The sequence below is a fragment of the Melanotaenia boesemani genome, chromosome 2 (genome assembly GCF_017639745.1).
Source record: "Melanotaenia boesemani isolate fMelBoe1 chromosome 2, fMelBoe1.pri, whole genome shotgun sequence".
Taxonomy (NCBI): Eukaryota; Metazoa; Chordata; class Actinopteri; order Atheriniformes; family Melanotaeniidae; genus Melanotaenia; species Melanotaenia boesemani.
The window spans coordinates 35070737-35085482 of record NC_055683.1 but is presented as its reverse complement, the minus strand read 5'-3'; the positions used below and the strand labels follow the sequence as shown (position 1 = coordinate 35085482).

The 14746-nt window shown below is 38.5% G+C and overlaps 1 protein-coding gene across 1 annotated transcript in view; it reads left to right on the top strand.

Moving 5' to 3' along the window:
• The window catches only part of LOC121632138 (splicing factor U2AF 65 kDa subunit-like), a 15029-nt gene extending 5690 nt beyond the window's left edge, over positions 1-9339 (top strand). Inside the window, exons 6-11 of the mRNA XM_041973328.1 lie at positions 259-397; positions 694-773; positions 5186-5308; positions 5397-5483; positions 6041-6283; positions 8225-9339. Coding sequence (XP_041829262.1) covers positions 259-397; positions 694-773; positions 5186-5308; positions 5397-5483; positions 6041-6283; positions 8225-8356 — 804 coding nt within the window. The 3' untranslated portion in view covers positions 8357-9339. The remainder of the gene's footprint in view (positions 1-258; positions 398-693; positions 774-5185; positions 5309-5396; positions 5484-6040; positions 6284-8224) is intronic.
• Positions 9340-14746: the final 5407 nt, after the last annotated feature.

Here is a 14746-nt window from a genome sequence, read left to right as displayed (position 1 = left end):
AGCAGCAGTTCCTAAAAACTCACAGAAATGTTGCTGCAGGAGCAAGAAAACCAGATGGAAAGACGAGGAAAAATATATACGCATGTGTGTTTGTGTATATCACAAATAAATGAAATAATCTTTGTTCTTGTTTTATTTTTTGTAACTTTCTTTAGGATTAGTGGGGATTAAAGGTTAGGTGGCCACTCTGAACAGCTCTTTTGGAAATTGTGTGATATCCGACTTTTTATTGTGTCTTAACGTAAGCTTCCCGTCTAGTTTCGATCTGTAGATGAGACGACGCAGGCCATGGCGTTCGACGGCATCATTTTCCAGGGTCAGTCGCTGAAGATCAGACGACCTCATGACTATCGGCCTTTACCCGGAATCTCAGAGCAGCCAGCTTTCCACGTTCCAGGTTTGTTTTACCAAACAAACCTTTTCATTTTCTACCTCAACGATAGAAGAAGAAAAATCTTTTTTGTCAGTATAAATCTAAAGGTAATACACTGAAATGTGTAATGTCTAATGAATTTGACCAATCACTAGTTACATTTTACTGGGAGCAGTGGGCGCCGTGTTCAGGCACCCGGGCGATAAGGCCCTTGCTCAGGTTGGCCAGTCCAATAACTTGAACCTGGGTCTTCCAGCCCCAAGTCCGCCTCTCTAACAGCCTCTTCTTTGACGTCTCTTCTTTGATTGTGTTGTCTCCAGGTGTTGTCTCCACAGTCGTCCCTGATTCCCCCCATAAACTCTTCATCGGAGGCCTGCCAAACTACCTTAATGACGACCAGGTATTGAACTAACAGCAGCCTGCAAAGGTGCACTCATGTTTATTCACTTTTCTCTCACTCTGAGCTTTTTTGACTCACTGAAACACTCCGCAAATAATGATTTAGGTCTCTTTGTGACATTAAATAATCAAACCTCCTGTAGAAGACAGCTAAATTAAACACGTGATAGCAAACATACTCTATGGTGTTTTTACACAAACAAAGCAAAATAACTTGGTCAAAGTAACACTAGAGTGCTTTTAAATGTCTTGTATATGTTATTAATCTGATAATTACTTATGTTTTTAAATCACTGATGTTAAACAATCAGTGATTGTAACTTTCTCATGCTAAGCATACTGAGTTAAAAAGGTAAGCAAAGTCCAGAATATTTACATGAAAAGCAAATAAAGTGACGCATTATTTGTGTTTCAGAGAAAAAGTCCGCTTTTAGAGAGCATTTAAAATATCCGTTATTTGCCTTTCTGGATTTCTTTGGTGAGTTTTGTTTCGTTTTCAGGCTATTTGTGGTTAAAAAAACAAACAAAAAAACACCCCACCTGCCTTATTAATCAATTTCCACAGTTGCAACAAGTTTTAATGCAAAATACATCAGTAATAGATTAAAATGAAATTATTAATAAAGTCCAGATGTTAAATATGTCCTGATTCCTGCCTCACAGGTTGGAGATTTATGATTTTTTTAATGTCCTTGTTAATGGAATATTTTTGTACACTGATACTTAAACATTAGATGAGGTAATTTAACACCTTTAACGAACCAAAACATCTGAAGATTTTAGTGAAACGTGATTATTTTACATGCAGACGTCCTGCTCCAGTGGACATATTATAAAGCGGTGAAGTCTTTACAATAAAAAATGGCAGCATGTGGAGTAGACGCACCACTGCAGAGAACAGCAGCCGCCAACAATAGATAGACATGCTGTTATATGTGTTAGTGACAACATGGTCCCAGACATCAAATATAAAGCAGATCCACAACCACAAATGGAGAACAAGCAACTCCTATAATACCTTAGTTGTCTAAAAGGGGAAAAAGTTGGAATTTGGTCTCAATATACACTCACAGGCCACTTTATTAGGCCCACCTGTTCAGTTACATAATCGCTTATCAGCCAATCACATGGCAGCAACTCAATGCATTTAGTCATGTAGACATGGTGAAGATGACTTGCTGAGGTTCAAACTGAGCATCAGAATGAGGAAGAAAGAGGATTTAAGTGACTTTAAACGTGGCATGGTGGTTGGTCTTGAGTATTTACTGGGATTTTCTCACACAACCTTCTCTAGGGTTTACAGAGGATGGTCTGAAGAAGAGAAAATATCCAGTGAGCAGCAGTTCTCTGACCAGAATGTTTTGTTGTTGTCAGAGGAGAATGGGCAGACTGGTTGAAGATGATAGAAAGGAAACAGGAAGTCAGATCAGCACTGGTTTAGGATATCATCTCTGAGCACACGACACGTCCAACCTGGTCTGATGAGTCTACATTTCAGCTCCACATTCAGATGCTAGGCTCAGAATTTGGTGGAAACATCATTAAAACATGGATCCATCCTGCCTTGGATCAACGCTTCAGGCTGCTGGTGGTGTAATGGTGTGGGGGATATTTTCTTGTGGTGGAACGGGAGATTCTCATCATGGATGCAGCCGACAATTCTGCAGCAACTGTGTGATGCTGTCATGTCAATATGGAGTAAAATCTCTGAGGAATGTTTCCAATGTCTCGTTGAAGCTATGACACCAAGAATTATGGCAGTTCTGGAGGGAAAAGGAGGTTCTACCTGGGACTAGAAGGTGGACTTCATAAAGTGGTCTGAGTGTATAATGTAAACCCAAAACATCAATTAAAGTTCAGATTTATGCACCAAAAAAAATCACTAAATAATTCCAGAAATGCTTCAAATTGTTAAAATGAATGCTGGACTTTCTCTTTGCACAGAGTAAATATTTCTTCTGAGTTAGTTTCCTCTCAGGTGTGAGTAAATGTTTGTGCTGATAAGCAGAGATTTTAATTCTAACTGTCCATTCTGTCTCATTAACTCTTAATTAGCAGAGCTCATGCAGCCTGATGTCTATTATTCACTGACTAATTTTTTATGAATACTTGCAGTCACTTCCACTACGTTGATACTCACAGCTCTTTCATTTTTGTCCCCCCACTTTGTCCCCAGCTAGGGGCCCGTAAGATCGTTAAGTCTGCGCTCATAATTTGTTCAGTAGTACTCATCTACTGCTGCCATGCCAACATGTAACACAAGGCAAGTAAGACATTCTGGTCCACACACGGATACACTGCCAGCCAGCAGGCTCCCTTACTGGCTACATTCTCTCTCCCATCATGCTTTTGGAGCGCGCTTAGGACCTGGGTTTCTGGGGTGAAGGACAGCTGATCATTAAGATTTGGTGATGATGTTTGTTAGAGATGAAGGTCAGGTGGGAGAGGGGTGTGTTGAGGTTTTAATGTAAAGGTAAGAATGTGATGTGTTGTGGTGCTTTTAGATGGCAGATCAGTTCAAAACCATCAAATATGATCAGGTTTAACAGCATTTTCTCTCAGCTTGATGTTTGATTTTTGTAATATATCTACAGTCATTTTAAAGAAAGTACAACCTCGTTCAGTTCTAACAAAAAAAAAAAAAAAAAACTACATCCTCACCAGGTCTTAGATTTGGAAAATACGACCTTAAATAAACAAAAAAACAAAAAGATATTTGCCAAGTGCTTCCAGATGAATTATAAAGGTCAGTCACAACTAAGTCACGCTAATCGAAAGCAATTGATTAATTGATCATTTTCAGTGTGACCACCTCTATAAAAGCAGAATTGTTTTCAGTTTGCAGGTCTGCAGCATTCAGGTGAGCTAACGCAATGCCAAGGAGGAAAGACATCAGCAATGACCTAAGGCTTCGTTCACACTGCAGGGATTCGAATCCAACTTTTTTTCCCATATGTGATCCATATCAGATTTTTTTTATGACAGTCTGAACAGCACAAATCGGATTCTTTTCAAATTCGGCCCAGGCCACTTTTTTATTTGGTAGATCAGATACATACCCGATCTTTTTCACAGCGGCCTCAGTCTGAACAGTTATCTTGCATTTCATCCGACTTTTACATCACTAAAGTGAGACTGACGTCACAATTCTGCGGCGGAAGAGGCGAGAAATGGTAAGATAATATGTAAACAACAGACTGAACAGTGGTATATCGCCATTTTTTCCGGCTCTGATTGCACAAGACTTTCACAACTGATAAACACGTTAACAAGTGTAGCATCCATGTTTACCTCCATAAACACAGCGTGTGACGTCACGTCTTCCTCTGTACGTACAGATCACTTCAGGGCCATGTACGAGGTCAAATTTGAATGATGTGAACTACATAAAAAAATCTTTTCTGGAAACAATCGTATTTGAACATTAAGACATGCGGTAGTGTGAGTGTAGTCTGAGAGAAGCAGTTTCAGATCAGTCTGAGAAGGTTTATACCAGGGCTACTCAATTCGGTCCTACGAGGGCCGCAATCCAGCAGGTTTTCCATGTATCCCTGCACCAACACACCTGAGTCAAATTAGGTGGCTCTAACAGCCAATCAGGTTCTACACAATGACTCATTAATTTGACTCAGGTGTGTTGGTGCAGGGATACATGGAAAACCTGCTGGATTGGGGCCCTCGTGGGACCGAATTGAGTAGCCCTGGTTTATACCATTCAGTAGTGGAAAAGGTTATTCAGAGGTGGAAAAGCTCTAAGCAGATGGAGCATCTTATTTATCTTATTTATTATGGACAAATGTCAGCAAACTTTTATGAACAGATGCAACGTTGTAAAGAAGAGTGGGCCAAAACATGTTCGTCCAACAACAAACACGTTCTACTGTTCATCTAAAGTTGTATTTACCTCATTTTAAGACCTTTTCTTTTATTTCTTGACACATAAAACCTAAGAATAGAAAGAGGGTGTACTATTTTGTTTTTATTTTATGTGAACTCATTTTTTATGTCTCAGCATCCCTCCTACTGAGAGCAGAGACTACTAATTCCAAGTCCAACAACTGGTTTTGATTAAAGCAAAAAGCACCTTTTTGCTGTTTTCTTTCGTAAAATTTGCAAAAGAAAAATTTACAGTAATTTGAACTGATTGACCGGATATAGACTCACTAATCCATCAGTGAATCCACATGATTATTGTGTAATAAATCAAGGGATTTTGCTTTCACCCAACTTTGCAATGTCAAATATTCTTTCAGGATGTCTAAATTCCAATATGTGGATTTATTTCCAGTAATCAGTGGGTTAAAGTGATTTTGAGGGTCAAATGGACATTTAGAATTCAGTCAACAGATAAACACAATGATGTTGACGGTGATTCCCGGTCTCAGATCTGGCCCTATGACTCTTTGTTTGCAGGTTAAGGAGCTCTTGATGTCATTCGGGCCTCTCAAAGCCTTCAATCTGGTGAAGGACAGTGCCACATCACTGTCAAAAGGTTACGCTTTTTGTGAATATGTGGACATCAGCGCCACTGATCAGGTAACAGTGCTTCACTGTTTCTCCTTGTGATTAGATCAGATTTGCGTTTTGCTCTGTTGTTTGGAGGTCTGTGTTTGCTCTTCGTCAGGCGGTCTCGGGGCTCAATGGGATGCAGCTGGGAGACAAGAAGCTGATCGTCCAGAGGGCAAGCGTGGGAGCTAAAAACGCCAATCCTGTGAGTCAAATCAAACAGCACACATTCATGTGACTGGCAGCTTTCCTCTGTGTTCTGTTACTCAGACTTGAAAATAAATTGTCATTGAAATTAGCATGATTGGTAGACAAAACAGAACATTAATGGAAACATAGGCAACAAAAACTAATATCTTTTGTTTAGTTTAATTTAAATGTTTATTGTTCTGTGATAAATACCATGTGCCTAATTCACCAACCGTTTTTATGAGCAAATCTTTCTGAAGTCCTGCTTATGAACTTTTCACAAAGTGGCATTCATGTAAATCTTGGATTTGTTCGTAGCTACGGACTATCAGGAGTAGCCTACTCCTACGAATGTTTGAGTGCTGAACAAAGTCAGTATTTGTGTTTGTGCATCTTCAGCAACATACACAGAATTTTAATTCCTTTATATCCATAAAACATGCACAACATAGCAGCCAGACCATCATTCTTCTGCTCTGCAGAGTTAAAAACATGTTTCAGTCTCTAGCCACATTGACCTTTCTTTTGATATTGATGCATAAAATCATGGGCCCTTCCCTCCTCCACCTTCAGACCTCCATCATAGAGACCCCAGTCACGCTACAGGTGCCTGGGCTTCAGAGGCTGCACAACTCTGGCCTGCCCACGGAGGTGCTGTGCCTTCTCAACATGGTGATGCCAGAAGAGCTGGTGGACGACGAGGACTATGAGGAAATCCTGGAGGACATCCGAGAGGAGTGCTGCAAGTACGGTAGCGTCCGCTCCATCGAGATCCCCCGACCCGTAGACGGCGTGGAGGTTCCCGGCTGCGGAAAGGTTAGATCATCCACTCAGAATGAAGATTTTAATCACTGGTTTTCCATTAGTGAATGAAAAATATTTGAAGCCAGTCTGTGAAAAGCTGCAACAAAAGAAATATGACTCAACATGTTTCCTTGGAGTTGATACATATGACTGCATAGTGTCACCAGAAGGCAGCGGTATAGACGAGTCTCATAAAGTGGGAGAATATTACTATGCAGAAGTAAACATGAACTTCCTGGAGACTTTGTCCTGACAGTTTATGGTAAAGTCATCAGGCTTAATTATAAATTACAGGTTGCTAAAATAAACATTATATTCAGATGGCCATGAGATGATAATAATAATACATTTTGTTTATAGGCGCCTTTCTTGACACTCAAGGTCACTGTACAGATAAAAACAAGGTAAAAATATGAGTTTACCTGACTCAACCACAGTCAATGATAAAAAATAAATGTTTTAAATAACGACGAAGCAATTTACAATGGAATTAACCAAACATTAACTGATTGAGACACTGTCCAGGCTTGTCTGTTCATATAGAGAGAAGGCAGACCTAAACAGGTGGGTTTTTAGCTGTGACTTAAAGTATGCAGAGAACTTATATTGTGACGATTGGGAGGTAGTGAATTCCACTGCTGGAGGCCAAGTGGCTGAACCGTACCCTCAGATCCTCTTCTGAGGGTACGGGCAGGAACAATATGGAGAAGGTATTGGGGCGAGGTTGTGAATGGCCTTATATGTTCATAGGATTAGCTTGTACTGAATGCGATATGTGACGGGGAGCCTGTGGAGTTTCTGTAGCACAGGTGTGATGTGGGAAGTAGATGATGTCAGTGTAATAATACGAGCTTCTGTGTTTTGTACTAGTTGTAGCTTATAGAGAGCTTTTTGGGGGAGAAAATACGTAAGGGAGTTGCAGTAGTCAAGTCGAGAGGTGACAGTAAACCAGTGTGACAGCAGTGTGAGGGAGGGATGAAGACGCTTGATGCTGCAGAGATGAAAGGAAGTTGACCGGATTATATTACTGATATAGGAAGTGAAGGAGTGTGCTATCCAGGATGACACCCAAGCTCTTAACGTGAAGGGAGGGAGAGATAGAGGACTTGTTAATAGATACTGTGAAACTGCTACATTTGCTTAAATTGGACTTTGTACCAATAAACATTTCTATTTTGTCATTATTTAATTTGAGAAAATCGCATGTGAACAATTATTTTATTTCAGTGAGGCAGTCAGAGAGCGATATAGGAGGGAGGGTGGAGTCAGGTGGAATCATTCAGTGAAATAAAGTCGTTTGGCTGTTGCATTGGTTCATTAAGACACAGAAAGGAGATTTAAGATGGTTGAGAACCATTACTTTTTGGTCTCGGTCTTGGTTAACTTGGTCCGCTGCACTGACCACGTGATAGCAAACGGACCACCCAGCAGACCAAAACCAGGCTGTGGTAAAAAAAAAAACACATTAGTGTTGAACACCAAAGTAAAAACAGAAACCCTAATACTGAATATATGTTTTTGCTCCATTGTTTACTTGTGGTGGATGACCGATTTTGGTCCTGGCTAATCAGTGAGCCATGAGCCAGATTTTCTTCTTCTTTCTTTTTGGTCATTTTGGGGAATATAACTGCCTCGCAAGCAGTTGTTTTAACTGTGTGACGTTGTCCAGGTGCAGTGTGAAAGCAAACCAAAGTCCCCGCTCAATCAAACCAGGGAACTTTAATCAGGGACCAAGGTTGCAAATTAGATTTGGCTAGAAACCTGGATGCATGGCATCTACTTTTAATGATTGCAAGAAGCAATGTTTTATGCTTTTGTTCCCATTTAAATGATCATGTAAATAAATAAATAGCAGGGGCAGTCCAGTAAGATATGTCTTCTAATAAAAAAAAGACTCAAACAGAAGCTCAGGATATGCCTGATTTTTTTCCCCCTGTGTGTTTTTCATGTCAGATCTTCGTGGAGTATGTTTCTGCTGCAGACTGTCAGAAAGCCATGCAGGCCCTCACAGGCCGCAAGTTTGCCAACAGAGTGGTGGTCACCAAATACTACGATCCCGATATGTATCACAGACACGAGTTTTGACGGTCTTTCCGTTTGTCAGCTGGGTGTCGGCATGTTTCGTTCCTCTTCTGAATGTTGTGATTCTGACTACAACCGGAAGAGACTGCAGTGTGTTTCTTCAGGTTTGGATAACTCCCAGCTTGGCCTAATCCCCCAAACACCGAGCTGAACTAATTCAGAGTAAAAAAATAAATCCTGTAGTGTACTTTACATCCACAGTAGAATGAATGTGACATGTATCTAACCTAAACTAATACTGCCTGACGAACGCCAGAGTAGACGTCTATGGAGAATGCACTATATGAAAAAAACAACACAAAAAAAGTCAAATGTTTAGATTTTTCTTCTTGAGCACAAACATTTATTTCTGTTTTAGATCTAGATTTCAGAAGCCATTACAACGGTCTTTGTGTGGCTATGAGCAAAAGTTAAAAAGTATATTTATTTATCTATTTATTTTCCTAAAGTCATATTTCATGTTATATGCTCCACATATTGTTTCCTAAACATATACAGGCTGTTACCTGAACTGCTTATTTAAACCATATGTTGACTTGTTTCTGTGAACAGCCTCAGAGGGAATTTTGTAAATATAAAATTGTCATGTCTAAATAAATTTAAAAAAAAAAAAAAGAAAAGACATTTGATTAGCAAGACTCTTTGTTACAACAAAAAATTTAAATTAAAAAGTTGATATCAACTAGTAATAAACAGGCTGTGTGAATGAACAAACAGCAAGGTTTGGTTGATGAAGTTGGATCTGCTGATCGGGACGCTGACATTTGTCGAAGCCCTGACTGAGAGGGCGTTGCTTAGCAACAATAACACTGTTGTAATGAGATCGATGCATGGGTGCTTCTTAAAGTCAGCCCTCAGCTCAGTGGAATTTCATCAGATCTGGATGAAGGACTGCTCCGATGACTTCAGATAGACCAGGGGTCTCAACTCATTTTTAGTTCAGGGCGCCCCAAACTCTGCAATTTGATCTCAAGTGGACCAGACCAGTAATAGAATAAAAACAAACAAAAACTCCACCTTTTCCCCTAGTTTTAGTGCAAAGACATACCTCACCAAGATGTTTACATTAATGAACTATCCTTTTAAAAGCATTACCATATCTCCACCCCAGCCAGAGTCACATGGTTAACAGCTGTAAACAAACCTGAGGAGGTTTGGAATCTTTCAATGAAATAAGTCATTTGGCTGTTCCCAAGTTTCATTAAGACACAGAAAAGAGATGTTAGATGATTGAGAACCATTAACCTCACATTATAATAATGGATTAGATACATTGTATCAATTATTTATTCATACTTGGTGTTGGTAAACAACATGTGTAACCACAGCTGCCCCGGGGCAGACTGACAGAAACGTGGCAGCCAAGACACGCCTACGGCCTCTCCGACCACCATCAGACATTCATCCACCAGCAACGCCGACACTGGAGGCAAGGAGGGTGAAGTGTCTTGCCCAAGGACACAGATGACTGAGGGAGTGGGAATCAAACTGCCAACCTTAAGATTATTGGATGACCCAATAACACCTGAGCCACTGCCACCCACACAAATCCCAGGTTGTTCATAATGTCATCTCTTTAGGAAAAACAAGTGCAGTCTTTTTATTTTGCCTGAGTTTATCATTTACATGTTCATTACAACTAACAAATCACAATGGATCGATGAATTCACAAATAGGCCTGTTGCGATAACAAATTTTGCTGTGCTTTAAATTTTCTCAGAAATTATTGCAATAAGCGATAATATTGCGCAAAGCGATAATGTTTTTTTTTTTTTTTTTAACATTTTGAGACCATTTTCAACTAATATAATGACAATGCCATAATAATGCAAGTACACCCTTTCAAAGGTCAATGAACTTCAATTTCTAAAGAACATTTTACACTGGAACTGGAAGAAATTTGAAATAAAACAAAAACAATAAACAGTATGGACTCTCAGTCTCATTAATAATGAATGAAAAACAAACAACCAAAAACAATAAGTAGGATGGAAATCTCTGATCTGTAAACAAAATTTCCCTTCAATATATATATATATATATATATATATATATATATATATATATATATATATATATATATATATATATATATATATATATATATATAAACATGGGGCTCAGACAGGGAAAACCGGTAACACTGCTAGTTAGTATCATTGCATTAAAAAAAACTAGAAAAGAAGTATACTGCCCATCGTTTCTGTTTGTGAAGCTGAAAAATCTCCCCTCATCACTGCGTGTCAGACTGATCTATGAGCAGTGAGTGAACCGCTGCTGCGACGCAGCGCATTTTTCACATATGCCGAGACACCGGTCGAAAAGTAATGCGGCCCCCTGGGAATCCTCCCGAACCTCCCGATTAGCCGGTATTGCTCTTGATGTGTATTTCAGCTTTAAAAATCGGAGGTTTAGCGCAAGGGAGTGAGAAGCCACTCAAATGCACTAGTGTTACAGCCAGTGCGTGAGAGTTGTCATCCCAGTAAAACAAATGCGGCATACCGGCCCACGCTTGTTAAGTGCTTCACGGTCTCGTGCTGCAACATGCTGCTGTCAAGTATGAAACGAGAGAGTTCAGTCCAGATACTCCATAGTGAAACCTGTTGTCAACAGTCTTTGGTAAAGTAAGAAAGAAAAAAAAAGAAAATTATTGCGGCTGGCAAACTTATCGCGCTAATTTTTTCTTACCGTGCAATTAATTGACTTATTGCTTATCGCAACAGGCCTAATCACAAAACATTTAATCACAGCTATCTGGAAGTAAAAATAATATGTCACATTATGATTAGATAAACTTATCAAGAGCTAAAAGTTTTTTTGTTTGTTTTTTTATTATTTTAACTGTATTTTATATTTTTATGTACTTTAAATTCTGTTTTTTAATTTTAATGTTTTTTTGCACATTGTAGCACTTTGGTCAACTTTGTTGTTTTTAAAATTCATTATAAATAAAGTTGCAGTTGCAGTTTTTAAATGTACATACTGATATATTTCCATTTGTGTATTTATCCTCCCCACCTGAACTGACTCCCCTCCTAATACAAACCCCAGCTGTTAAGTAAGAAAGATATAAAAGATATAGCAAGTTATCCCCCTGACTTGGAAATGTATTTCTTTTCACCGCAGTAACAAAGCACCTTCACGCAGAAAATTAGCTTCTGTTGCAGAGATAATGCCATACTCTGATTTTTTATATGAATAATAACTTTGTTCTTTATGCATTAATGTGTTAATAAATAAACACATTAGTTTTACAGATGAATGTCTTTGCATTAATTTGCTCATTTTGACAACCTTAATAAAAATCCCAGATTTATTTGATAAATGTACGCTATTATTATTATTATTATTATCCTTTGTTTTTTACAATAATATGGTGACCCCCCCCCCCCCCCCCCCCCCCCAGTTTGGGAAAGGCCAATACTGCCTTCCTGGCTGTATTTTTGACAGCCCTGGTAAATGGCTTGGCTTTTTTTACACTCTTGAGATTTTGACATGTTGCTTCTGTTTTATTTATTTATTTATTACTTTTTAACTTTATTGTTTTGATTGATTTTATTCTTTGTGCTTTTAGTCATCTGTACAGCACTTTGGTCCTCAGTGGTTGTTTTTAAAGTGCTTTACGAATAAAGTTGGATTGGGTTGGATATGCCAAGAAACAGATGCCAGTAAAGATGGTGTCCTCTCCTACATCGTTTGTTTGGAGGAGGACGTGTTTTTCAGTGTTTCATTGATATCCACTGTATTTTTTAATGTGTGCAATGTTTCTGTTACGACTGTTAACAACAATTATACATAAAGATTTCAGTGTCTGTGACACTCATACACACATTCAGACTAAAAGCGTCCCTCAGCTCTGTCCATCCGACTGATTTGTGGTTGAAAATCAGTTTTCACAGCCTCCTTTTAAAAAACACAAAGCTGATATTGTACGTTGAGAGAAGTGCCTTTAAGTTGCGTAGAAGGCTTACTAATGAATTTCACATCCAGGCTTTTTATTATTTGTGTGCTATTTTGCAAATGTTACAAAGAAATGTATAAAATGAAAGAGTTAATTTATTATTAAGTCTCTTTTTTCTGCTGGAAAAGTGCAGGCACAAAAACACAGTGTGTAAGCAAATATGTCAGAAATTGGGAATGCTCTCCTTCAGAGTGAGTAAACTATTTTATTGTAAGCAGAAAATATCAACTAATAATAAACAACTACTGTGTTTTATACGACACCCAGAAATGTACAATTGCTTTTACGACAATATCTGCTTGTAAAAACAGCTTCTAACATATCGATCAGAACTCATATTGGTGGTGATAAACTATATCTATGGGAAGGTGAGTTTTTCTTCTAATATAAATGCAGAAATATCACCTGACTATGTTTAAACAGCCACGCTGCTGGAAAAACTGTTAATTTAGTTGCCAAAAATCTCACACTTACACTACTTCACCAGCCCAGTAAATGAAGGTGTTTTGTACCAGAGGCTGAACTTTCCAGATCATTCTTTCTAAAAGAAATCGACTCCTTGCACATGATTGAATGTGATGCAAATCAGAGAAGATTTACAACGTATTCTATAATAGACAAATTTGTAAATTTGTTTGGATGTGTCTTGGAGAAACGTGTAACACACTGCTCTCATAGTTTCAGGACTTGGCTTTTGGAAACATGTCATGTCAGTCAAACAACTGTGTGTGTTTTTATTAGTAAATGCTAAAAGAAAAAATGTGCTCTGTTTGTTATGAGTGTAGTTCAGAATAACAAAATAAGTACATATACATATGACCTCAGAAATGTTCACTTTTACAAAAATAATGTCTATATAGCACCTTTTAAGCAGGAAATGCTTTACACAAGACAAAACTATTTTAAAGATGTAATGAAGAGAAGCCAGGACTGGGTAAATCCCACCTTTCCTGTTAATCACCATCAAAACTCTTGCCACAGCTTTTGGGACCAGCTGTAGGCTGTTTCGAGCAGCTTTATTTACTGATAAGGAATTTCAATAATCTAGTCAGGAAGTGAAAATGCATGGATCAATTTATCTGCATCTCTGTGAGAGTAAATCTTCCTGATCTACCTGATCAGGAAAAAATGAGGCAAATCTACCTCAAAATACCCAATTTCCCCATAGCAAAGAATCCTTTAAAAAGAATCCTGGATCAAGGTGGTGTTTCTTTGAACAGCAACAGTGAACAAATTCAATCCAATTGCAGTCCAATTAAGTCCAACTTATGTTGTGTACACACAATCACCTCCTGATATATATATATATATATATATATATATATATATATATATATATATATATATATATATATATATATATACTGACGTGGACAAATTCGTTTGTACCCTTCGGTTAATGAAAGAAAAACTCAAAATGGTGACAGAAAAAAGTAATAATAAATAAAAATTCTATGAAATGTAACCGATGAAAGTCAGACATTGCTTTTCAGCCATGCTTCAACAGAATTATTTAAATAATTTAATATTTTGTTGCACAACCTTTTGAGACAATCACTGCAATCAAATGATTCCTGTAACTGTCAATGAGACCTCTGCACCTCTCAGCAGGTATTTTGGCCCACTCCTCATAAGCAAACTGCTCCAGTTGTCTCAGGTTTGAAGGGAGCCTGTTCCAGATGGCATGTTTCAGCTCCTTCCAAAGATGCTCAATAGAATTTAGTTCAGGGCTCATAGAAGCCACTTTAGAATAGTCCAGTGTTTCCTCTTAGCCATTCTTGGGTGTTTTTAGCTGTGTTTTGGGTCATTGTCCTGTTGCAAGACCCATGATCTGCAAATGAGACCAAGCTTTCTGACACTGGCCAGCACATTTCTCTCTAGAATCCCTTGATAGTCTTGAGATTTCATTGTACCTGCACAGATTCCAGACACCCTGTGCCAGATGCAGCAAAGCAGCCCCAGAACATAACAGAGCCTCCTCCATGTTTTACAGTAGGGACGGTGTTCTTTTCTTCATATGCTTCATTTTTCCGTCTGTAAACATAGAACATATTTGCCTTGGCAAAAAGATCCATTTTTGTCTCATCTGTCCATAGGACATTCTCCCTGAAGCTTTGTGGCTTGTCAACATGTAGTTTGGCAAATTCCAATCTGGCTTTTTATGATTTGTTTTTAACAATGGTGTCCTCCCTGGTCGTCTCCCATTAAGTCCACTTTGGCTCAAACAACGATGGATGCTGCGATCTGATATTGATGTTCCTTGAGCTTGAAGTTCACCTTTAATCTAGAAGTTTTTCTGGGCTCTTTTGTTACCATTCGTATTATCCGTCTCTTTGATTTGTCATCAATTTATGCTACAGTCCCATGGATCTTACATTTCTGAATAGTATGTGCAACTGTAATCACAGGAACATCAAGCTGCTTGGAGATGG